This window comes from Musca domestica, unplaced genomic scaffold (genome assembly GCF_030504385.1).
Source record: "Musca domestica strain aabys unplaced genomic scaffold, Musca_domestica.polishedcontigs.V.1.1 85, whole genome shotgun sequence".
In the NCBI taxonomy this organism is placed as follows: domain Eukaryota; kingdom Metazoa; phylum Arthropoda; class Insecta; order Diptera; family Muscidae; genus Musca; species Musca domestica.
In genome coordinates, this window is record NW_026712418.1 from 1,811,959 (window position 1) to 1,838,447 (window position 26,489).

The 26,489-nt window shown below is 37.5% G+C and overlaps 2 protein-coding genes across 2 annotated transcripts in view; both read right to left on the bottom strand.

The window, feature by feature from the left end:
• Window positions 1–21,417, bottom strand: part of LOC101895152 (uncharacterized) — a 68,578-nt gene extending 47,161 nt beyond the window's left edge. Inside the window, 1 exon segment of the mRNA XM_059131334.1 lies at window positions 20,740–21,417. The gene's annotated coding sequence lies outside the window, so the exon portion shown is untranslated.
• Window positions 21,418–24,005: 2,588 nt separating this feature from the next.
• Window positions 24,006–26,049, bottom strand: LOC101896412 (protein maelstrom 1). The gene is made up of 2 exons (XM_005187099.4): window positions 25,061–26,049; window positions 24,006–24,992 (listed from the first exon to the last, which is right to left on the bottom strand). The coding sequence occupies exons 1-2, from the start codon at window positions 25,928–25,930 to the stop codon at window positions 24,354–24,356; spliced, it is 1,509 nt and encodes a 502-aa protein (XP_005187156.2). The 5' UTR covers window positions 25,931–26,049; the 3' UTR covers window positions 24,006–24,353.
• Window positions 26,050–26,489: the final 440 nt, after the last annotated feature.

Genomic DNA, 26,489 nt, shown 5'->3' on the forward strand with positions numbered 1-26,489 from the left:
CTTCTTCTTTGTCCCAGCACTATAAAATTTTTCTCCAACGCCACACAATGTTAATTCCATTCTATATAGACTTCTTGGCTTCAGTTCGTTTATAGAGGTGACATGGCCTCGGGTCGTCTGTAGAGACCCATTGGCCTCAGATCGTCTATTGACCCCCCCCATGGCCTTGGGTCGTCTAAAACCCCCTGGCGTCAGCTCTTCTAAAAAGTGACTCCCTGGCTTCAGCTCGTCTAGAAAGATACTTCCTAGCTTCAGTTCGTCTAGAAAGATACTTCCTAGCTTCAGTTCGTCTAGAAAGAGACTCCCTGGCTTCAGCTCCTCTAGAGAGAGAGTCTCCCTGGCGTCAGCTGTTATAGAATGAGACTCCCTGTCGTCAGCTCTCATAGAAAGAGACTCCCTGGCTGCAGTTGGTCTATAGAGACTCCCGGGCTGCTGCTCGTCTATAGAGACTCCCGGGTTGCAGTTGGTCTATAGAGACTCCCGGGCTGCAGCTAGTCTACAGATACTCCCGGGCTGCAGCTCGTCTATAGAGATTCCCGGGCTGCAGCTCGTCTATAGAGACTCCCGGGCTGCAGCTCGTCTATAGAGACTCCCGGGCTGCAGCTCGTCTATAGAGACTCCCGGGCTGCAGCTCGTCTATAGAGACTCCCGGGCTGCAGCTCGTCCAAAGAGACTCCCTGGCTTCAGCTCGTCTAGAAAGATACTTCCTAGCTTCAGTTCGTCTAGAAAGAGACTCCCTGGCTTCAGCTCGTCTAGAGAGAGAGGCTCCCTGGCGTCAGCTGTTATAGAATGAGACTCCCTGTCGTCAGCTCTCATAGAAAGAGACTCCCTGGCTGCAGTTGGTCTATAGAGACTCCCGGGCTGCTGCTCGTCTATAGAGACTCCCGGGTTGCAGTTGGTCTATAGAGACTCCCGGGCTGCAGCTAGTCTACAGATACTCCCGGGCTGCAGCTCGTCTATAGAGATTCCCGGGCTGCAGCTCGTCTATAGAGACTCCCGGGCTGCAGCTCGTCTATAGAGACTCCCGGGCTGCAGCTCGTCTATAGAGACTCCCGGGCTGCAGCTCGTCTATAGAGACTCCCGGGCTGCAGCTCGTCTATAGAGACTCCCGGGCTGCAGCTCGTCTATAGAGACTCCCGGGCTGCAGCTCGTCTATAGAGACTCCCGGGCTGCAGCTCGTCTATAGAGACTCCCGGGCTGCAGCTCGTCTATAGAGACTCCCGGGCTGCAGCTCGTCCAAAGAGACTCCCTGGCTGCAGCTCGTCTATAGAGACTCCCTGGCTGCAGCTCGTCTATAGAGACTCCCTGGCTGCAGCTCGTCTATAGAGACTCCCTGGCTGCAGCTCGTCCAAAGAGACTCCCTGGCTGCAGCTCGTCTATAGAGACTCCCTGGCTGCAGCTCGTGTATAGAGACTCCCTGGCTGCAGCTCGTCTATAGAGACTCCCTGGCTGCAGCTCGTCTATAGAGACTCCCGGGCTGCAGCTCGCCTATAGAAGCTCCCTGGCTGCAGCTCATCTATAGAGACTCCCGGGCTGCAGCTCATCTATAGAGACGTCCTTTACCTGGTCACAGGGAAGCCCTTCAGCTGGTCTAAAGAAACTCCCTTTCAGCTCATCTATTGAGATTTCCTTCAGCACGTTTGTAGGGAGTTCCTTAAGCTCGTCCATTTATAGACCTTTCCCTCAAAACTCTCTTCAACTTTTCTACGATCATCTACAGACTACCCTTAGACCCTCTCTAAAAACGTCTCTGCTATGCTCATCAAACCTTTGCACCTTAATGAATCTCCACGTAAGAGCACAAAACAAAGACCACCACCACCATGGCGAATGTGATTTTCAAAACAGAAGGTGCGACTGGAAAAAAAAAATCTGTCATAATTAAATTAATTTGAAAGCTTTAAACTAATCAACCATCCGTCCATTCATTCATTTGACCATTCATTTCGCAGTCGTCGTCATCATTTATGCCATAAACAAATGCAGCAACAACAACAAAATAGGAATGTGGCAGTGACAATGGCTAAGTACGTCGCAACAACAACTGTCCGTGCAACATTTATGGCCTGGTCTAGGTTGCAAGAGTCAATATAGTTCGATAATGTTAGTTTGTATATTTTATCAGTCCACCCTTTCGAACATTATCGTATGTTTTGAGTGGTGGTGGGAAATGTCAGGCCATTGTTATTATCTGTGAATTGTGCATTTTTGCAATCATCAATGACAAAATGTCGATACTCAACTGAGCAAACTGAGAGCAAACTATGGCGCTATTTATGACTGCGGGCGGGCTGTCTAGCTGACATGTTCGACATGTTACTATCATTAATAAAATCAATCTATCGATTCTCTAATGGCGCCAAAAAAATATTCATAACGTAACGTAGTGTATGTATCTACGTAATGTTTGTCTGATGAATGATTTGTGTATGTATGTAAAGCTAAACATATATGTATATATCTGAGAATGTAGTAAAGAGTGTGTGTGGTTGGAGGTGCTCAACCAACCAACCAACCAACAACCCATCATCATCATCGTCATCGCCAAACAATTGTTTGCCATTCACACTTGCAATATTCGTTCGTCAGAGCCGTCTTGATTTTGTTGATGTGGCGTTATTTCAACGCCATTATTTTTTAATACATATTTACCATCTTCAGCCGTACACTCATACCACCCACCCGCCCAACCACCACCTCTCTCAAACATGGACTTTGTGCCACCAAAGAATGACTGGCTGTAAAAGTAACCAGAGACCACTTTAGCAAACAAAACATTTTAAAAACGTCGTATGTTGATGAATGGAATGGAGAGTAGTACAGTGGTTCTTGATGGCAGGGTAATGAGAAAATTTAACGAAGATAAAAATCAGATAAGCTTAAATTCCATTATTAGGAAAAATACAAATATACTCGAATAATTTTATATTCCTTTACGACTTTAAAATATTTTTAAAGCCCTCAAAAGCTTAAATTTCATAATATAAAGACTACAGGGTGAGATAAAAAACTCCAACAAAGTCAAACGCCAGAATTTTTATACCCACCACCATAGTAGTATGGAGGGTATAATAAATTTGTCATTCCGTTTGTAACACCTCGAAATACACATTTTAGACCCCACAAAGTATATATATTCTTGATCAACATAAAATTCTATGTCGATTTAGCAACGTCCGTCCGTCTGTGGAAATCACTCCAGCTTCCGAACGAAAAGAAGTAGGTTGATAAAATTTTACTTAAATGTGTATTATGATTGTAGGACTTTTGGTATTGAAAATGGGATATGTAGGTCCACGTCTTCGTATAGCCCCCATATAACGTTACCTCCCTATATGCGGTATTTTGATGATGTTAACGACATTATTTATCGGAATTGTTTCAAATTTGGTATTTGAAGTTCTTAATGGATACTACGTCTTCGTATAGCCACCATATAACGGTACCTCCTGATATTCGGTATTTTGATGATTTTAGCGACATTATTTACCGGAATTCTTTCAAATGGCATTTGAATGTCTTATTGAATACTACAGCCTATGACAGAAAATCGTCTTCGCATAGCCACCATATAACGGTACTTCCCGATATTTGGTATTTTGGTGATTTTAGCAACATTTTTTACCGGAACTATTTCAAATTTAGTATTTGAAGTTCGTAATGAATACTACAGCCTGTGACATAAAATTGTATGTGCGGGTCCACGTCTTCGTATAGTTCCCAAATAATGGAACCCCCGATATTCGGTATTTTGATGATATTAGCGACATTATTTACCGGAATTATTTCACAATTTGTATTTGAAGTTCGTACTAGATACTACAGCCTATGTCAGAAAATTGTCTGTGCAGGTCCACGTTTTATAGCCCCCATGGTACCTCCCTATTATTCGGTATTTTGATGATTTTAGCTACATTATAACAGATTTTCGCATTTGAATATTGTAATAGCTTGTGACAAAAGTTGCAGGTCCATCTCGTCGTATAGACTCTAATATACGGCTACATTTGGTATTTTTTAATTTTTTTAACAGAATTTTTAACGGATTTTATTTTATTTTTTTGAAAACTGCCAAATTTGTACCAAAGTTCGGCTTGACCGAACTTACAGCTTTTTTACTTGTTACATTTTTTTTTTAAAATTTTATTGAATGAAAGCAAAAAATTTCGCAAATATCATCAAATTTTAGAATAAGTTTAGATTTGTTCGAATTGATCACCTTTGGCACGAATTATGGCCTTCAAACGGCCAATGAAAACGTCACATGCTGCCCGAATGTTGTTCTGTGGTATTTTGGTCCATTCCCGGCGAAGGGCTTGCTTGAGGTAGTCGATATTTTGGTATTTTTTAATGCCAACCTTGCTTTCCAAAATACTCCAGACACAATAGTCCAACAGCGGATTGGTATCCGGAGATTTTGGAGGCCATTGTGCACTGGAAATGAAGCGAGGAACCTCATTTTGTAACCATTCTTGGGTGGCGCGTGCTCAGTGCGATGGTGCTGAGTCCTGTTGGAATGTCCGAAGTCTGCGGCCAAAATGTTTGCGTGCCCAAGGCTTTAATACACCCTCCAGAATATTTTCGCGATAATTTTCGACATTTATTCTGATGCCACGGTCGATTAATACGAGCGGAGAGCGACCATCGGCTGTTATGGCGGCCCACACCATCACCATGGCCGGTGCTTGAGTTCTGGTGGCCAACCGAAGGTGCACATTTCAGCTGACCTCTTTGGCAAGTAAACACGATAATTTTGTTTGTTTACAAACTGCTGGACAACGAATGTTTTCTCATCGGAGAAAACCGAAATCGGCAGTTCACCACTTTCGGCCAAGCGAAGCAACTCTTTAGCTCTATTTAGTCTATTTTCTTTCTGTTATGGTGTAAGTTCTTGCACTTTTTGGAATTTCAATGGCTACCTTTTTGGAATTTCAATGGCTACCCCGAGCTTATTTTTCAATATTTGCCAATGTGGATTAATGTGGAGTCAATCGATATCGACAAGTCGGCGAAGTCACCTTCGGCCCCATTATTCCGAGAGATATATAAACACGTGGGCAACATAAGGGCCGTGAGTTCTAGGTGGAGTGGTGGTGATTACAGCAGACTCTCTCAAAGTGAGGACAAAACTAAAACTGTCGATTCTCTTATTAGAAGTTGGCCACGTCATGCATTCATTTGTAATTGGTGTGTGATGGCAGGTATGTGCATCTGCAAACTCTTCGCATTTTTTCAATTTTTTGCTGGCACCGAAACCCGAGCCAATAATCTTAATTTTTGTAGTCGGACGTGTAACTATGTGCCTCAATTACACATTACTTGGTATGATATGATACACATACGTTTTTTCGCCTACTGGTATTGCAAAGGATATGTTAGATGTCTGGTTGTCATAACAAATAATGCTGAAAGTGACGCATATGAATGTGAATCTCGGGGCAAAAAATTTGAGCCATGCCAAGTGGCTACCCCTCAATACCACTGTATTTTGTGTTCGTATTATGCGCTTAGATGGAGTCTCATATAGCTCGCTTATAGGGGGCGTCGTTATATTTCCATTACGAATGCATATTGGCGCTAGGATTTGAAATGAATAAATAATGAAAGACACAAAAAAAACTGTCGTGTCCGCACATTTAGTATTAAAGTGTGTCAATATTTATCGTTCGTGCATTAATGCTGCCTAAATGCGTCGTCGTTGTCGTAAATGGTAGTCGGTAGTTGGTAACTGGAGCAATACTCGGCGAAGCACATACAAAAAATAATAAAGAATGACAATGCAGACGTTTTTTTGCCGACACAATGGTAGTTTGGATAGTTGGTTGGATGTTTGCTCTCCCCAGCAGAAGTAGGTGTTTCTGTAACTGTATTTGTTTTAGTATTTTTCTTTTTTGTTAAACTTTGGAAATGATAAATGAGATTTGCCCCTAATTACCAAATGTGGGGTTTAGGTAAATTACTTTTTTTTTTGTTTGTCTACAAATTATATAACTAATTTCGGATTTAAAGAGAAAAAGATTAAAGATATGTTTGCAATTTTCGGAACAACTCTAGTTTAGGAAAAACTCTTAAATTTTTTGGAAAACTTTTCCAGAGGTAGATATTTTTACCATGATTGTGGGAAACTTTTATTTTTGGGACGGACCCGGGAAAGCAGATTTTTACGCGAAAGTCCGGGTTCAAGACCCGGGCTACACCTGGATCCCGATATGACAATATAGGTGTTTGGAAGTTATAGTCAAAAATTATCGATTTTTTGGATCCGAATTATTTATAAAACCCCCTAAAGAGTCGAAAATGAGCTCTTTTTTATCATTTGAAAGCTAATGAAAATACCTATCCAACATGCTTTTTCCAGAGGTAGGTATTGTTACCCTGATTCCGGGAGACAATTTTTTTGGGGTACGGACCGGGGACACATGATTTTTGACCCGAAAGTGCGGGTTCAAGACTCTGACTGAACCCGGATCCCAATATGACAATATAGTTGTTTGGAAGTTATACAGGGTGAGATGAAAAAACTGCAACCGACTTCAGACTGCTGTCGTTCCTAAGGCACTCGTCCGACAGCTGTTAAAATTTTTTGTCAGTGACAACTCATTATATTGTTTACAAGCGTACAAAAGTATTTTGGTGAGAATTTTTCAGAAAAAGAAAGTTATTCGTGATGGAATTCAAGCGTGATAGTGTGATTTCTTTATATTTGGCTGGAAAACCACAAGTGGCTATCGTTAGAGCACTCCAGCATTTAAATGTGAATAAATGTTTTGTGTCTCGTACCATCGCTCGTTACCGTGATACTGGTAGCGTAGCCCGACGTCAAGGAAGTGGACGGAAGAAAACAGCAACATCAGCAGAAATGATTCGAAAAGTAAAGAAGCGACTTGATCGATCAAAATCCGCTTCACAGTGACCGAAAAATGGCTCGTGAGCTGAACAGAACATATCGCAATATTCCATTCGGCAAATATTGAAAAATGAGCTCGGCGGAAAGCCATTGAAATTCCAAAAAGTGCAAGAACTTACACCGAAATCAAAAAGAAAATAGACTCAAAAGAGCTAAAGAGTTGCTTCGCTTGGTCGAAAGTGGTGAACTGCCGATTCGAATTTGGCTTTCTCCGATGAGAAAACATTCATTGTCCAGCAGTTTGTAAACAATCGTGTTTACTTGCCAAAAAGGTCAGCTGGAAATGTGCACCTTCGGTTGGCCACCAGAACTCAAGCGGCCATGGTGATGGTGTGGTCCGCCATAACAGCCGATGGTCGCTCTCCGCTCATATTAATCGACCGTAGCATCAGAATAAATGTTGAATATTATCGCGAAAATATTATGGAGGGTGTATTAAAGCCTTGGGCACGCAAACATTTTTGGCCTCAGACCTTGGACATTCCAACAGCAGTTGGCACCATCGCACTCAGCACGCGCCACCCAAGTATGGTTACAAAATGAGGTTCCTCGCTTCATTTCCAGTGCACAATGGCCTCCAAAATCTCCGGATATCAATCCGTTGGACTATTATGTTTGGAGTATTTTGGAAAGCAAGGTTGGCACTAAAAAATACCAAAGTGTCGATCACCTCAAGCAAGCGCTTCGCCGGGAATGGGCCAAAATACCGAGGAGCAACATTCGGGCAGCGTGTGACGGTTTCATTGATCGTTTAAAGGCCATAATTCGGGCCAAAGGTGACCAATTCGAACAAATCTAAACTTATTCTAAAATTTGATGCTATTTCCGACATTTTTCTATTTCATTCAATAAAATTTAAAAAAAAAATTTAAAAATAATAGTGTTTGACATTGTTGCAGATTTTTAATCTCATCCTCAGCCATATGACTGAGGGTATAATTAGGATATTCTCTATGTATACAGAGATTTTTTTGTCTGTGCGATGGCGTTAGTGTGTATAATATTCAAAACTTTTGATTTGAATGTTGTTAACGTTTGTGTCTTTGCACCTCTTCTTAGATCATGAAAATCTCTCTGATCTAAAAATTTAATTAAAAAGAACCGATTCCCTCACCATTGCTCCAAAAAAAGCCAACCATTTTATGGAGGAGCATTATTTGAGGGTCTTTGGGGCAGATGAAACAACATGCAATCTAGTGGGGATAGAGGTTTATATGAGTTAATAAAAAAAGTCTAGATAATGAAATCAGCGACATTTGCGTGTCTTCATTTTTTTCTCTATTTTTTTTTAAAAGAACAGAATATTATTGCCAGTTCTATTTTCGTTGCTATTTTCAAAAGCTGTAATGCCGACATTTTCCATTTTAAATGCTAATCTTGAAAAATGTATATAATCGACAAAATAAACACGAAACGATAAAGCCAACGTCTGAAAAAAAAAACACAAAAAAATGAAAAAAGAAAAATGTGCCAGTAATTTTTTCTTTGCTTCTTTTGCATTTCATTTTGGGCTGTGATTTCATTTCATTTCAGTTGAGTTTCTTTAATTTATAGTTCTTCTTCTTCCTTCACTTGCTTTGCCGTGTGTTCACTCCCAGGTTGGCATGTTCGAAAAGCTTGGTTTTGCTGGTTTATTCTTTCAGGCTTTTTTGTTATGAATTCATTGGAGGTTTCGGTTTACAATAGATATTTTTGTTGGTGTGTTGTGGGTCTTGGTCTATCTGCCAGTGTTACAAAAAAAAAAAGAAACATTTTCTAAGGTGTTTCTCTGCAATGCTTCTCCACCATGTGCCGTGTTCAATATGTTCCAAGTCTGTCTCCAGTGGGTTGGATGTGGTGGTATTTTCTTGCCATGTTTGCCTTTTCTTGTTTCTTTTTTTTCTACATTTTTTGGTTTGCTTTGCTTTTCCTACGAAGCAAAGTCTTTTGGGGCTGTAACAACAAATGAAGCTTTGGTCTTCTTTCTCCACACCATGGATAATAGTTATTCAGACATCGAATGTGTTGTTGTTTTTTTTTTACAATCATCAAACGCAATTGTCCCCAAAATGAGAAAAACAAAATTCAATGTCACCAAAGTTATGACAACACACAGCAGCTTGGCTTCAGCCGGGCAGCCTGCCCACCACTCAAAAACCCTATCAACCAACCATCAATGCCAACAGTTTCCAAATGAAATACTGTTATTTGTTGAGAACAAAAAATGTGTCTGTCGAAAATTTCTTTGCATTGCATAACAAAAAAATTCTTCATTGTTATCGAGACGAAAATGGCTCCATCAGTCGCTAACGTAAACATTTATTTCTATTTCATTCAACAAAGCATTATTAAAGTAGCTTAAATCGAGCAAATGAAAATTTAACTTTTAAATTGGAACATCATCCAGCCATTGCTCTACATAATTGTCATAATTAAGAATCACTTCATCGAAACTTCTTCATCTACTGAAAAATGTTTGTTTTTACTTTGATAAGTTAAGTTTTAAATTTTCTTATCAGAACTGACGTTTTGAAAGCACTAACACACACACACAGCCACCAATTAAAATGCATATCTTATCGCATGGGTTTTCTTTAATTTGTGTCCACAAAAATCACGTCTCATCTCGATAAAAAAAAAAAAACAAGTAAAAAAGCAGTAAGTTCGACCGGACCGAACTTTGAATACCCTTCACCATTTGGAACGAATTTAGAAATTTTCAAAAAATAACATTCGCCAAAAATTCTGTGGTGGTACCGTTGTATGTGGGCTATACGATATCTTGAACCTATATAGATATTTCTCTTTCAGGGAGTAAAGTGCTTGGAAAGAACTTTTAGTATGGATTTTTAGACAATTACATTGAAAAATGTTGCTAAAATCATCAAAATACCGAATAATAGGGAGGTACCATTATATTGGGGTTATACGATATCGTAGACTTATATAGACATTTCTCTTACAGGGGGTAAAGTATTCAAAAGGAACTCCTTGTGTTTATTTTCAGATAATTCTATTGGAAAATGTGGCTAAAATCATCAAAATACCGAATATCGGGCGGTACCGTTGTATAGGGGCTATACGATATCGTGGACCTATATAAATAATTCTCTACTCAGAAAGAGCTTCTTGTGTGGATTTTCCGACAATTCCATATGAAAATGTGGCTAAAGTCATCAAAATATCGAATATTGGGTGGTAGCGTTGTATGGGGGCTAAACGATATCGTGGACCGATATAGCCCATCTTCGAATTGGACCTGCCTGCAGACAAAAGACTAATCTGTGCAACATTTTAGCTTCCTATCTTAATTGGTTTTGGCGAATTTTACGCTGATCAAGAAATTATATACTTTGTTACGTCTAAAATTATCATTACCATTCATACTATATATGGTGGAGGGTATAAAAATATTAAAACAAATAAATAAGGTATTTCGTTCGGTCGTATCGAAACTTTTATGCCCCTTCAGCCAAGGAAAGGGAGAATCGATTAAAGTTTTTTTTTTTCTATATGCCCTTAAAGATCATCAAGTAATATTTTTAAAATCATCACAGAGAACAGCATCAATCCTCGTCACAGGTGCATCAGAAAGTACTCCCCAGGCTACCAGGGTCAGGGTCGTAGTCAGCTTAGCGGTTACCAGAATGAGAGTCTCAGGCTAAGTATCCGAGTGTCCACGATCCTTGGACTCCGCTAGGCGAAGTGAATTTACTGGCGCCCGAAATTAACCAGTGAACGGCGTGGTTCAAAGCTAAGCTAATGCTGAGTGGTACGTAAACCGTTCCTATAACTGTTCCCAGGTTTGCTGTCAGGGTACAAACTGCATTTAAACGGTTGGCTCGCTGAAACTTGGGTGCCTCAGAGACCTCGTTGGGGGAAAAGAAACGATTAAGAAAAACACACAACCAACTGTAGAAACATCGACCCAGGACATAATTTTAAATTCGGGTGTGGACGACACTCTGGTGACGTACTGTGACTTGGTATTTGAAAGTATACAAAGACAATCTGCCCTCTTTGAAAAAACCAAGACACTGATATTCAGCCAGGAGAGTGTTCCATCCGGTTTTGGGAATGGCTCACCTCTCTCTGATGAGGATGTGGACGTTATAGTCATACCCTTATCTCAAAAAGTTCCAATCACCTACCGTGACTCTAGCTCATGGAAGGCAAAAGCCAAGATTGGTTACAAGCGGTCAGTGAAGTACTGTAAAAAGTTCATTGGCCGAGACCCCTCTCAGAAAGGCTCTGATTAGGGCAATAGAAAAGGCTCTGATTAGTGCTAACCTTAAAGCAGAGCGAAATTTGATAAAGAATTTTGGCTACTGCCAAAGCTAGTCAACCCGAAATCAGCGATATTCCGGCTGATGGAACTACAGCTTCCACTATCGCACCATCAACGGAAACATGCGCCGTCCCCATTGAGTGTAAAGTCCCTGCTAAGAATCACAGTAGGCGAAAAAGAGGGAACCCGAGATGATCGATGCCTAGCAGGTTCATCGTGCAATGATGAAGATGGGAGGGATGACGATGAAGACTTAGGAACCGCATCCCGAGGCCAAGAAACTGTCGACGAGTCAATTCCCCTTGCCAAAATCTGTCGAAACATTGCACTTAAAGAACCTCGACAGGCAACTATGATTAGAACAGTGCAGGCGTCTCGAATTCGTATTAAGTTTAGTCCTATGGCTAGCCTAGGTGGGGGGGGGGTAATTTTGCAAAAAAAAAAAACTATCGGCCGGGATCCTTCAATACTTATGGAGAGGAAGATGTAAATACAGATGTAACTGAAGGTTGGCTGTAGATGTATAGATTTTGCTAATCATTTTATCCCTGCATTTGACATCGAAGAATAAACGCTAGCCTGCGAGTCCCTATTCACTCGATAAATCACTTTCAGCGGAAGGTTGGTGTTGCGTACTCGGATGCAGCCTCAACTACAGAGTCACACACCGAACCCACTGTGAAAGGTCGAAATGGCAGGGAACGTAGTACGAAAAGCCTAAGTCTGAGGCGGCAACTACTGCTGTGTAAATGACGAACTCCGGACCACCTTCATCACATCTCACTATGAAGAGGGAACAGTCAGCTGAGAAAAAGCATTCAGAGGTCAAGAGACTCTCATTCAAACAAACTTATAAATCCAATCCTCAGAACTTCGGACCGGAAGAGGATAACTCCGGACCGCCTTCATCACATCCCACTATGAAGAGGGAACACTCAACTGAGAAACAGCATCCAAAGTTCACCTCTCATTGAAACAACCCTGCTTAATCATCTTCCTCTGACACTAGCCAGAAGGTTGAGATCAAGAAGCAAAAGATAGGGTAGCCAGCTGGCTGCAGTTTCAATTAAGAAAAAAACCCCGTACCAAGGAATTTGAGTAAAAATGCCGAAAAATCGGAATTCGAAATAACATGTTCCACAACCATTAATTTCAAACTGATGTCTAAAATCTTTAAAATACTGAAATAGGCCCGCAGAGAGGAAAACTGTGCAAACTCCATTTGTCTACGTATGAATACGAGATGTTTTCATTTGGCAGATAGATGAGGGTAAAAAATATGTAAACTGTTTGACAAATTTAAAATATCTTCTTTCTACGGTAGGGTGTATAAAAAATATTTGTTTTCGGGTGCATCCGCACTTGAAATCGAATGTGTAATTTCGTTGTCTAGGCATTCAGATCGATTGTGTATAGATAATGTTTCGAAACACGTTTTTATGCCTGAATATTACTGCGGGTACTATTGCACCTTAATTTGATTGGGTATATTTGAGTCTCATAGGTCAGGTAGGCAATATGTATTTCAGGTCTCATTTAATTTGAGCAATTTTCTTCTAATGAATTCTTTGACAAATATTTATGGGCCCGTACGGAGCCTAGTATTATAATATATATAAAAAAACAGTAAAGTAAGTATAAAAGTTGGGTGGGCCGGCTTTATGATACCTTACGCCCTGTGCATATTTATTATAAAAAATATAACAAATCGGATGAACAGTAGCTATAGCTATATCTGAACCGATTTTCACCAAAATCTGAAGTGCTTGCTTTTAGGCTGAATTCCGTCGGAAGTGCCAAAATTCAGTCAATTTGGGCTGATAATAGCCATTTGATGCACAATGAAAGGTAAATTGGACAAAGATGTATATGAGAGTTATATCCAAATCTGATCCAATCTCGATAAAATTTGCCAGAGGTATTTTAGAGATCCATAAGTTATATCCTAATCTGTACCGATCTCGATAAAATTTGGAATACATATTTTCGAGCAGTATTTGATGCCCGCTACCAAATATCATTCTTGTGGAGTGTGTATTACGCATGTGAGGTACTTAAACCCCTAAATCGGATGAAACATATATATATATATATATATATATATATATATATATATATATATATATATATATATATATATATATATATATATATATATATATATATATATATATATATATATATACTGGTGGCCAAAACTAAAGCAACTAAAATCGCAAAGACAATAAATGTCCTGTAACTTTTACAAAAATAAACAAATAGTAATTATTTTTCCAGTTTTAAATGAGGGTTTAATTCACTTTTAAGAAACTAAAAATAAAAATACAAAAATAATTTTGAACGAAAAATAATATGTGGAAAACTAAAATGACCCAATTTTTGCTTGGTCAAAACTAAAGCAACTTTTGATTTTTTATTTTAAAATAATTAAATTTTGGCTAGTAGTCGATAGCATAACCATTATTTTTGATAGCAGCTGCACACCTACGAGGCATTGAATCTATAACACGCTAAATTTGATCCATGGGTGTGCTTTCCCAGGCACCCCGAATTCTTTAGAAAATGTTGTGCTTATTTATTTCCGAATCTCTCTTGATCTTCCTATCTACGATACTCCAAAGGTTTTCTAAGGAGTTTAGGTCAGGTGATTGTGCCGGCCATGACAAAACATGAATTTTTGACTCCCGCAACCAATATTTGACAAGTTTGGGATCATTGTCATGCTAAAACACCCAAATCAGCCGAATATTTTACTCAGCGTAAGGGAACAACGTGATGTCCAACACATCTTTGTAAACAAACCGATCCACAACTTCCTTTATTTTATGGATAGGCCCAAGTCCATAGAAAGAAAAACAGCGCCATGCCATTTTTGACCCTCCCTCATGCTTCACTGTACCTTTGCAACACTGCGGCTTGAGTCCTTCATTTTTTGGTCTTCTCACCGTAAAATTTTTCACGTCTGAGCCTTTAATATTAAACGTAGACTCATCCCAGAAATAATGTTTTTTCCATTGAGCTTGATTCCACTTAATATTATCGTTTCCGAAAGCCTTTTTGATTTTTTTTAGATATAAATGGTTTTTTGATATCTTACGGGCATGCAGACTACTACTGCCACTACTCGTCTACGCACTGATCTCGAGCTTATATCCAATGATTGCTCTCTCACCAATCCAGTTGAACTCTTAAATAGTTGTTTTTTATTTCTGTCACAATTTGTGGATCATTACGGGCTGAAGTTTTTCACGGCCTTCATCCGTTATAGACTGTTACTACTGATCCAGTTTCAAAAAACTGACTTAGTATACAGAAATAATTATGAAATCACATAAATATTTATGAAATATTTCTCGGAAATCATTTTCTGTGATATGTTGTTTTGATAGTCACTGATAATTTGCTGTTTTATTCAGGTAATGTATTTGCCTTTAGCCATTTTTAAAATTTTTTTGGGCAGTTCTTAAAAAACGAAAAGAAAAACACATTATGACAAGCGAAATTGTCGAAGGAAGCAAAAAGCGATGAATATCACAGTGAAAACAACTGAAATTGCAGCGGTTATATGAATGTACAACAGAGTTGCTTTTGTTTTGTCCACGCCAAAATCGGGTTAATTGACTTTACCAAACATTATTTTTTTATATACAAATGAATTTTGGTTTTATGTTTTAGGGTTTTAAAAATTGAATAAAGTACCTAATTTAGGACAAGAAAAACTTTCTCATTTTCTTAATTTTTGAAAAAGTTACAGGGCATTCATTCTCCTTGTAATTACAGTTGCTTTAGTTTTGGCCACCAGTGTATATATATATATATATATATATATATATATATATATATATATATATATATATATATATATATGGACTGATATTGGCCATAGGTGATATTGGCCGAAATCGGTTGAAGATATATATGGAAGCTATATCTAAATTTGAATCGATTCTCACCAATTTCCAATTTCAACCAATTTCTTTGGGAAAAAGAAATATTGTTTGCAGAATTTCTTCTCAATAGAATAAATCTCCTAACTTTCCCGTTTTCTTGATATCATAAAGGAAAAGTCGAAAAAAAAATTACATTCTTGCAGTTCTGGAACAGAGTACACCTAAGTCTGTTTTTACACGGTAGATTGGTTCCAGAAGAAGCCGTGTAAAAAAACCGTGTAAAAAAGTCATTGATTTTATGGGTGATTTGTTCCTAATGGGTGATTTGTTCCTAATTTCTAAGACCTATTAAAATTAGTGAAAAACAAGAATTTTTAAGAACAAGAATTCATGTCTATTTTATTAAATCAAATATATAATGCTTGTGCTATTCACATTTGCTTTGACCAGTAAAAAATGTTTGTACGCGCTAAAGGGGAATTCACTTAAATCTTTAAGCTAGTGTTCGCAAACTATTGATACTATCGATGGTTTCAGACTTTTTTCTTTCATAAATACTTTTTTGTGATATGAACATACTTCGCAAAAATTAAATTTGACAAAAAAAATTAAGTACATAAAATTTCAAATCGTGCTAAATGGAATAAAATCGTGTAAAAAAATTAAAAATATTCAATTTTCAAACCGTGTTATATCAAAACCGTGTACAAAAAGACCGTGTAAAAACAGACTTAGGTGTATTTATTTCTCTTACGTAGTCTTTTGCTTGTCAAAAACATCCCTATTTCTTTACCATATTTTATTATAACAGAACATATGTTTGCCGCTCTCTGGTGCAAGACCTATGCCACAGTTGTTTGCAGTATGACGTTGGCAATAACATCATCATCATCGTCACCATCATCTGCCACAAACCATTCGCATCATTGAACACTCAAGCTATTGACATTTTGACGATGCCTAGATTAAAGAAGAAGATACTGTTTTTTTTTTTTCAAATTTCGCCACAACAGTATTCAAAGTTTTTGATGAAACTTGTAGAGCGAGTTTTGTTTTCGGCGCTGTGACTATGTGTGTGTATTTTTTTGGGAATGTCATAGAAAAAAGCTTGCAAAAATTTCGACAACAGAATTTAGCAACAAAAAATAACCACTTTGTGTTTTGCTTTAACAAAGCAATACCCATACAATAAAACAACGGCGGACATAAAACAAATCTATATTAGATTTGCAGTAAGACACAGACAAGTCTGCATAGAATCATTATCTGTGCGAGATTATGTGGAAGTGCTACTTTTATGGGTAAACAAATTTTAGTTTTTTTGAAATTATATCAAAACAAGTGCTGTGGAATTCAATATGGGCCATGCATCGGAAATTCCATTTTTCATTTATCTATTTATACAATGCATTATAAAAGCCAGTATGACCAATCACACTACTCCTCGCTTAAACTCGAAAGAGTAGCAAGAGGTAGAGAGAGACATCAAAGTCATATAACTATTACTTATTATCCATTTTGAAGCACTTGCTTTCAGGCCGAAATTCATAGGAAGAGTCGAAATTCGGTCCATTTGGGCTGAAATAGTCATTATTGGCACATGATACCTGAAATCGGATTGAGGATATATTTGGAGCTATATTCAAATCTGAACCGAAAAAAAAATTGGCAAAGGTATTTTCAGAGCTCTATCAGATATCTGGTACCAAATATCATTGTTGTCGAATGCATATTACGAATGTGAGGGACTTAAAGATCAAATTGGATGAAACATATATATGCGAGCTATTGCTATATCTGAAACGATTTTCACCAAATTTGATATACTTTCTTCTACACTGAATTCGGTCGGATGTGTCAAAATTCAGGTAATTTGGACTGATATTGGCCATTTGGTGAATAATTAACCCGAAATCGGTTGAATATATATATGGGTGCAATATCCAAATCTGAACCGATCTTAATACAACTTAGCAGAGATATTTCTGGGCTGTATCTGATATCTACATCATTCTTGTGGGGTGCATATTACGAATGTGAAAGACTTAAAACCAAATCGGATAAAACATATATGTATATGGAGCTATTGCTATATCTGAAACGATTTTCACCAAATTTGTCGTTCTTGCTTCTAGACTGAATTCGGTTGGATGTGCCAAAATTCAGGACTTTTGGACTGATATTGGCCATTTGGTGCACAATTAACCCGGAATCGGTATAAGATATATGGAAGAAATATCTAAATTTTTACCGATTATGAACAATTTCAATAGGGTTCGCCCTTTAACAAGCAAATGTTGTTTGGAAATTTTCATCCCAATCGGATAATAAATGCGACCTGCAGTTTGTTCACAAGAATAGTAGGAACAATGTCCTCAAGGCACTAGAGGTGCGGACAAAGAGACATTGTTGACCTCTTATAACCCGAAAGATCAGTCTGTGGTCAGCTATGCGACCCCATGGGGATTGCGAATACAAGTGCTACACAGTGGAAGAATATACAAACCTACCAAAATGCTGCCCTGAGAACTGCAAAAAGGTGGTTCCTAATGTCACCAGTGGAGTTGAAGGTTCTTCCCGTACGTCAGCATAATCATATGCTTTCATTAGAGTACCTTTTCGGATGTAACCGTCGGAATCATCCAAGCCATCATATGGCGGATAAGACTCCCCCACATAGGCGTGTCAAGAAGGACCTAAACGATCGAGAGAGAGAGAGAGAGAGAGAGAGAGAGAGAGAGAGAGATGTCCAACGCTATAAGAGAGAACCTTCAGATCGAGAAGCCTATCAGCCAAGTCTGAGTGGCATTCATACCGATGCAGTCTCTGATATTATTAATACCTACAGTATGAACGTTGTCCATGGAGTCCACATCCCATCCATTGCAGCAGCAGAACGTCGGCTGCCTTGATAAACTAGGGTAATTTAGGCCCAACTACGTTCAGGATGGCGCAGTCGTCTCTATTCCTTTGAAGATGTGCAAAACGTCTGGCCAGAGTGCGATACGCTTATGCCCTCAAAATGCCCTGCCAAATACAACCTGTAAAGGTAGCCGAATTCTTGAGCAAGAAACGAATACATCTTATACTGCTATTTACAATTTACAAAGGAAAATATTCCTTTCTAAGAAGAGAGGTCTACGGGGAATGTCTGCAAAAAACTGATTTAAAGAAGGGAAGCTGCTACCCTCGTTGCTGTTGATCCACTGTGATCGATTTGCAATTAGATTAGAATTTGTAGTACCCATAGGAGTAAAGGAGGCAAGTTGAAAGATGGGAACGTATATTTTTAAAAAAAGTAGTGAAAGTCTCAACGAGAATTTTATTTCGGCATAAACACATTTCTACTAGTTGCTACTTTTCAAAAGCTACCTGAGACGACTTGAAAGCAGAACCCTTACTGTTGGATCTATGACTGAAATTAATGGTATGGATAGGACCCAATATTCACCAAACTAAGCTAAATACCATTTTCCATCTCCATGTCCTAATCTACTCCCCACACATGCGGCATTAATCAGGATTGTGGGTATACTATCCGCAATTTTAGATTTATATTTAGCAAAAGCTATTATCACTCCTACCACAACTCCGACCTCGGTCTTGCCAATTAAAGGAAGGAAGAAAGAAATCCTTCTTAAATTTGACTACGATATGACCAATCACTTTTTCCTTAGTAAATTTATGTCCGATTTGTTCTGATTTATCGGCAATACCATTCCTGGTCGCAGTAGATCGAGCACAGATCTTCAACTGGATACACTGTAATCTAGATTATTAAAATCCTAACATTAAATCCAGTCCGAGGTCTTTATACGTTTACGGACCTGATATTGAAAGTCCATTAATTCGTAGTTGGAAAATACTAGGATATTCAACAGCCGCCTCACACCGCATATCCTTTCCCTTCATACAAAACATTTATGTCAGTCCACTGCGTCTTCAACACTGTCTACTTAGATGGACTTTAAACACTACCGTTCAGTATCAGGAACTTAAGAGAATTTTAAATAGGTATAAGTACTTATAAACAAGTAAAAAAGCAGCTAAGTTCTCCAGGACCGAACATTTAATTTGAAAGAAAATTGAACATTTTCAAAAAAAATATTCGAAAACTATTACTTAAATGAAAACTGTTATATAGGTGCTATACGAAGACGTGGACCTGCATATGAATTTTTTTTTCATACGCTGTAGTACACATTACGAACTTCAAATACAAAATTTGAAACAATTCCTATTAATAATGTCGCTAAAATCATCAAAATACCGAATATCGGGAGGTACCGTTATGTGGGGGCTATACGAAAATGTTAACCTGCATAAGAAATCGTTTGATCATAGGCTATAGTACCCATTACGAACTTTAAATACAAAATTTAAAACAATTCCGGTGAATAATGTCGTAAAAATTGTGAAAATACCGAATATCGGGAGGTTCCGTTATATGGGGGATGAATATATGAAGATGTGGACCTGCATACGAAAATGTTTGCCATAGGTTGTAGTAACATTAAGATCTTCCAAAACGAATTTTTGAAAGGAAAAAATAATCAAAATACCGAATATCAGGAGGTACCGTTATATGGGGGCTATACGAAAACGTGGACCGACATGGCCCATTTACGAACTTAACCTGCCTACGGGGGAAATATGCATGTATGCAAAATTTTAGCATTCTATCTCAATTCGTTCAAAGGATAGCGGTATTACAACACACAGCAAAACAAACGGCCATCGCTAAGTCGTCTTAGAATTTTACGCCGATCCAGAATATACATACTTTGTAGGGTCTATCATGAATATTTCGAGGAGTTACAAACGGAATGACAAAGCTAATATACCCTCCATAGAATGGTGGAGGGTATAATAAAAGGTTTGGCCAATCTAAGAAAGGCTTAAAGGACATCATCAATGACATCGAGGAAACTACTTCAAAACAAAATCGAGGATCGAAAACTGACGAAATCGAAAAACTTTTCCATGAATAGAGCGCATGGATTGGGACACAAATTCAGTCAAAGGCAAGTACATTTCTATGGACAGAAAAAGTGTTTTGATAAGTGGCATTTAAGAATCTGAAAATTGAATATATCAAGTTTTAATTCCTCTCTTGCCATCGTTGCAGAATAGATGTTTTTCAGCTTCAAATTTTCTATGACACGTAACGACTTTCCCATGACACAACAATAAAACAAAGAGGTGGCCTTTGTACCTCTTTATTGGTCGGGAACTCTTGCCATTGAAAATATATGTATTATTCATTATAGCCCAAAAAGGGAAACAGAAAGAAAACAAATTTCGTCGTTGGGGCCTTTCCTCTCTCCAAGCAAAACAGTTTCTTTTTAGGTGAAAATATGCACGTTCGATTCCCATCTTAGCAAAGGCATTTTGCATAAAAATATTGAATAACAACAACATGGAGCAATGAAAAAAGAGCAACAGAAACGATGTGTGTATCAAAGATATCACTACGTTCGCAAGAATCGGCAAATGTAATGCCAAATACGATACGATAGACAGCAGCTGGCTGATACGTTTCCAATTACAGATACGAGCTGGTGGTGGTCGTAATCAAATAAATGTCGATCCAGTATTTCCATTGACGTTAAAAAAAGACTTAATTAAAAATATAAAAGCAAACACGAAAAATATTCCATCAATTTTTAACTTACCAATACTTCGCCATAACTTCAATCTGTTTTTGCTTATGGCCGTTTTCTACAAAGATCCTAGGTTGGAAATTTTTATATCCATATAAAAAAGAAGAAAACACTTTTTGTTGCTGCCTTTCACAGTGTGGTGCTATAAAAAATGTATACAAAATCTTGCTCCTACTAGATTTTTTTCTTTTTGGTTTCTTAAAATTAAAGAGAAAGGAAAAAACAATTTGATTATATTATAAATAAAATGTTTGATTGATTTTTTACGTCTTCTTCTTCTTTCACTTTTTGGCAATGTACATTTATTTTATTTCATTCATTTTTCACCCTTTAAACACGCACGCACTTAATTTTCTCCTCTTCAACAAATTGATTTCTTTCTTTTTCTCATTAAAAAATTTACAATTTCGTTGCGATGTTATGTTGTTGTGGCTTCTTTATTTATCATTTAATTCAATTAGATTTGGTTGCACATATATATTTTTCTTATTTTTTTATTTTTTCCACAAGCATCCACAAATTCAGGAGCGAACGAGCGAGCGAGCCGATGTGATGGGCGAATGAGAAACAATAGAGAAAAAGCAAAAGCACGACAGACGAGAGTTGTCACAGTGCAGCAGCAGCAAAAGCAATGTAAACAGATGTTTGCTGAATGCAATAATCGCTGTCAAAATGTTTTCAAAGTTTAATGAGACATATATTTTACAACAACACTGAATGATATGTTTTTGTTTACATTTTTAATTAGTTAATTACTTTTACAAATAAAAAAACTATAGACAAACAATTGAATCAGGTTATGTGGCGTTTCCACTGCACTTGATTCGCTCTCTATTCGTTGTTTGACCCTTAACTATGAAAAAACTACCTAATTCTTCACACAAAATTTCCTGAGCGAACACTCATATTTGTACGTTGTTCAATTCAAATCACTCTCAGAACAACGAAAAAATATGTCCCATCCCTAACAAATGAGAGCATTTATCGAAAAAATAAATTATGACATTTAAAATTAAAAATAGAAAAATTTAATGAAAATTTAAAAATTTTTGGGAAGACTGAAAATTATGTATGAAAACTACAATGTTGAATGGCGTATGTACATTCAAACGAAAGTAAATTTTGTTTTCTCTCTCATTCGAAGTACGCATTTGGTCCACGAGATGAAATTTCAACAGAAAACTGCAAACAAAAGAGGCAATATTTTCAAAATGTTTCTATCGGCAGAAAAAATGTTTGACAAGTGTCTCTCCAGCAGAAATTAAAAATGGAAAAACACAAAAATATGTTCAAAATGTCAACGTTTACACAAAAAGTTGAAAACTTGAATGAAAATTGTAAAATTAATGATATAATAAATCTTTGGGAGGAAAACAATAATTTCTTCTATTCATATTAGTGAGTATTTCATGTATTTTCGTATAAATTCCCATTAAAATCCACAAACAAATTTTTTGAAAAAGGAATTACTTTACTATAAATTACGAATCGTGCCGTATGAACGGGTTAATTCGTGTACCTAATTCTGAGAGCGAACAATGTTGTTCGGTTTCCAATGGAAACATGCTATTAATTCATTCCACTTTGACAGCTTAACGACAACTAGAAAAGGCAACAAATCGATAGCAATATCGCTGGTATCAATACGTTATTTTAGAAGAGAGTATCGATTGTTAGTTTTCCACCGTTAATATCGGACGAGATGCCAACAATGGGACCATGAAATTTAAAAATTTCAACAACAATTCAATTTTGTGGAATTTGACTGTTTTTTAGATATTTAAAAAGGTTTTTTAAATAAAATTTGTTTTGAAGTTATAAAGCGTGGTTTGTTAATAACACTAACTGGGGAAGCAGTGGTACGAATGTAAGAAGTGAGTCAGTATTCAATTTTATTCTGAACAATAATTTTAGAATTTTTCTGATCTACGGTAGTGTTAGGAGAAAGTCATTGACATCAATATGGAAGACTCTGCTATTAGCAATTGGAAAGTATTTAAAAAGTGCTCTTTTTAAGACGAAAAAAAAAGATTTTCTTTCAGATGGTGTTAGACACAAATCTGATAGAAATCCAAAGGGAACAGACTGTGGTAAATTCAAATCTCTTACGCCAAAATTAAAAAATGATCTTCGAGGTCTGCAGTCAACCAATGACATCGAGAGAGAAGTGAATCTGTTCTCAAATTTTCTTCTTTCAAGCTATTAGAAATCTTATCCAACCACCTACTCTGAGAGGAAATCCCAGCCGGGTTGTTGGACTAAAGACCCTGCTACTCTTTGGAAAACAGCGAGATTATATAGCAGATGCTTTGTTCCAGAATCTGCAAGAATATACTAAGCTTGCAATTGTTTTGTCTGAACAACAAACTTTCCTAAAACTTGATGGGCGATCAACACCTTTCATCCCTTCAAGTCTCCTGGTCCTAACGGTATTATACTAGCAATGTTTCAAATGCACCTAAATCGATATTGGCTATATTGCAGGATATTTTAAAGGCTTGTGCTTCGTATCCAGTCTTTGCAAAAGAAGTACCGATAACCTATATTCCCAAAGCTGGGAAACCTACTTACCTAAAGACTGCAGACCAATTAGCCTTCTTCCTTTCTAATGTAGAGCTTAGACTGGTTACTGGACCTGAAAATTCGTCCAAATTTAAATGTTAATATAATAAGTACACCGCTACATGCCTGTATCAAGAGACAGACCTACGCGAAGTTGTCTGATACATTGAGAAAACATGGAAAACTCGAATTTTACTTTGACAGCTTCCTCGATATAGAGGGGCTTTTAACAATGTGAAACTGAAGCCGATCCATTATGCTCTCAATGTATCTGGTATTTCCCCTTTCCGTATTGAATGGAATGTAAGAATGGTGAAAAAGCTGGATAATCCATACATGCTTGGTAGAGTTCCATCAGAAAAATTTGCCAGTAGTTCAGGCCGTCTTTCATGCTGCCTACCTTGACTTCTGGCGATTTACGTAATACTGTCTAAATATAATTAACAGGACTAATGACTATATATGTTGATAGTCAGACGGTTAGTTTTTATAAAAAAAAATCAATAGCAAATTAACAAAGAAAAATCATTAGAGTTGCCATATTCGCAGTTTCATGATCATGTCTCGAAACAAACATGATTTCCGTGGACTTGATCAGTATTATACAAATCCTCCAAAGATTTGGGCTTTCGACAATGGGAACCCATTGCAATATTACAATTTTCATGGGGTCCCAAATATAATTGTCCCTCAAGAAATGATAAAGTCAGTTTAAATTGATTTCTCATTTTCAGTTATTTATTTCTAATTTAAGAACTAAATACTTTGTTTTTAATTCATTGCGATAATAAAACTTAGTATTGGGTTTTATACATATTTAAGGTAGACTAAAATACTAAAAATCGAATATTCTGTTTGCCAAAATACGATACCATCTTAAAGTTGGTAATTGCTAATGTGCATGTGTTGAATAAGAAACTGAAATTTTTTCATATACATATTTCATGATCAACTACTAGACTATGTAAAACGAAAAATCAAAATAATTCATGGGAAGAAATCTATTGAGAACAAAAATTTACTGGCTTCTTAAATATTCGTAGACAATTTTTCTACGAACTTATCTAAGGCTTTAGAAAACGTCCACGACCATAACTGCTACCACTTATGGTATTAAAAGATGCATCACTAAGTAATAAACGACCGCGTCCAAAACTTGCCACAGAACTATAGTCATCAGTATCCGATGTCAAATCATCATTTGTATAGTTAATATCGAAATGAGATTTAGCTGGCTGACGTGGAATATTACGTGAACGTAATGTCCAAGGATTTAAATCGGCACAGTCTTCATACTCTGTATCTTCAAAGCTACTTTTAAGGGTGCGTGTTATATTCTTGGCATGACTTGATAAATTGTTTTTCCGAAGTCCACCTGCCAATGCAGGAAAATTCACAGTATACGTTTTACTTGCTTCAGATACCAAGGTTTTTTGGTCATCATCATCATAGTATAGCTTGGAACCAGCCACGGGTTTGGTAAAATTAGTTGCTGTCGTACCAATAGATATGAAGGATTCAGTGTCGGAATAGAAACTCGGTGCCGGAGTAACAATTTCGTTGACATTCGTATTGGCTGGACAGTGGAGTCCGGGCACAAGTGGTATAGCAATATCACTGCACATATAATCGGCAAACATATAACCCCAACGGGTTACATATGATTGGGTACAATATTTACAAGTATCAATTTCCTCGTGATACTGAAAGAAAAAAAATTTATGCAATTATAAAGGCATCATGTCCAAGTCGAAAATCCATAATATCCTACCTGACATCCAATACCACATTGATATTCAAAGAAGTCCCGATCAAAATATGCATCAGTAATGTAAAAAGTTTTTGGTTTTTCCAGCTCACCAGCCTCGCAGGTGGCTTCCTTCATGACAAACAATAAATGTTGTATGGAATACACATTAAGTCCAACATTATTCGCCTCAACATCAGCTTTTAAGAATTGTAACACAGACTCGACAATATGTATGCTATCACGATGAGTATAGACTGGTGGATAATTCCCGCTCTTGCTATCACGCACAAAATTTAAAATATCATTATAAATCATGCCTAATTTTGTTTCGCCCAATGCATTTGGGGGGAGTGGCAATTTATGCGTTGTATCCGACAAGTGTTGAGCTTCATATTGATGCCCGTAAATATTTACACCAGGATTAATGAGCGTTTGATAGACTTGCTGTACACCGCCCTTTAGGGAAAATTTAGCCACTGCTATTTCCGCTGGTACATATATACCATCTTTTAGTGTCTTTGTAAAATAATTCACCATTATAAAATTATAAGTTTGTGTTTCCAATTGTCCATGGCTGGCACTCTTTCGCACCGTTTCTTCAATATCACGTTTCATCTGACGCTCTTTCTTCTCTTGATCGGCACGTTCTTTTTCCACCAGGGAAATAGGTACACCAGTACAAGTTAATTTTTCAGGGCCAATACTGCCGTCGAATGAAGTTTCCTTCTTGGCTTTTTCGTTATATGGACTCCGTTCTGCGGCGTCCATTGTCTTCCATACTTTTCCCGCTTCTTCGGTAGCTTCAGAAATCGACAGCCCCTTGCCATATTTATTTCGCCACTCGATTGTGAAATACATAAAACCACTGGGCTTTTGTTTCTTTGGTGCCATTTTTCGGTGGAAAATTAATTAAACAAGTAAATTTCTGACGCGAAATGAAATTGCAATGCTCTGCTTTAAATAACTGTTATTTGCATATCACACAATGTGAACCCAAGTTTTTTTTGTAATCTAATGACAATGCCGATAAGTTTACTTGCCGCCGATGTAATGTTTAACTATTTCTTGAGCTATATAGCCATGCAGCTAATTTAGACTTTATGCTAGGAACACAATTGGAACGAACGACGAATTTCGCCCTACGCGGCGACAAAATGAACCGCGTAAATTCGTCGTATGGAACACAATACCGACGAAATTATAAAACAGCTGATGAAGTTGTTTATTTTTTGCTCATTTGTTGACTACAATGAATCAGAGAATTGTAAAGTTTATTAAAATTGTTAAAATAATTAACATAATGTATATTATAGTAAAAGCTTATCTGCTTCTTCATGCTAGGAACATAATTGGAGCGAACGACGAATTTTTCGCTGCGTATGTTCGTCGTCAAAAATATATGTGTATATGGAAATGCACACAATCACGGCGCCGGCGAAAATTTCGTCGG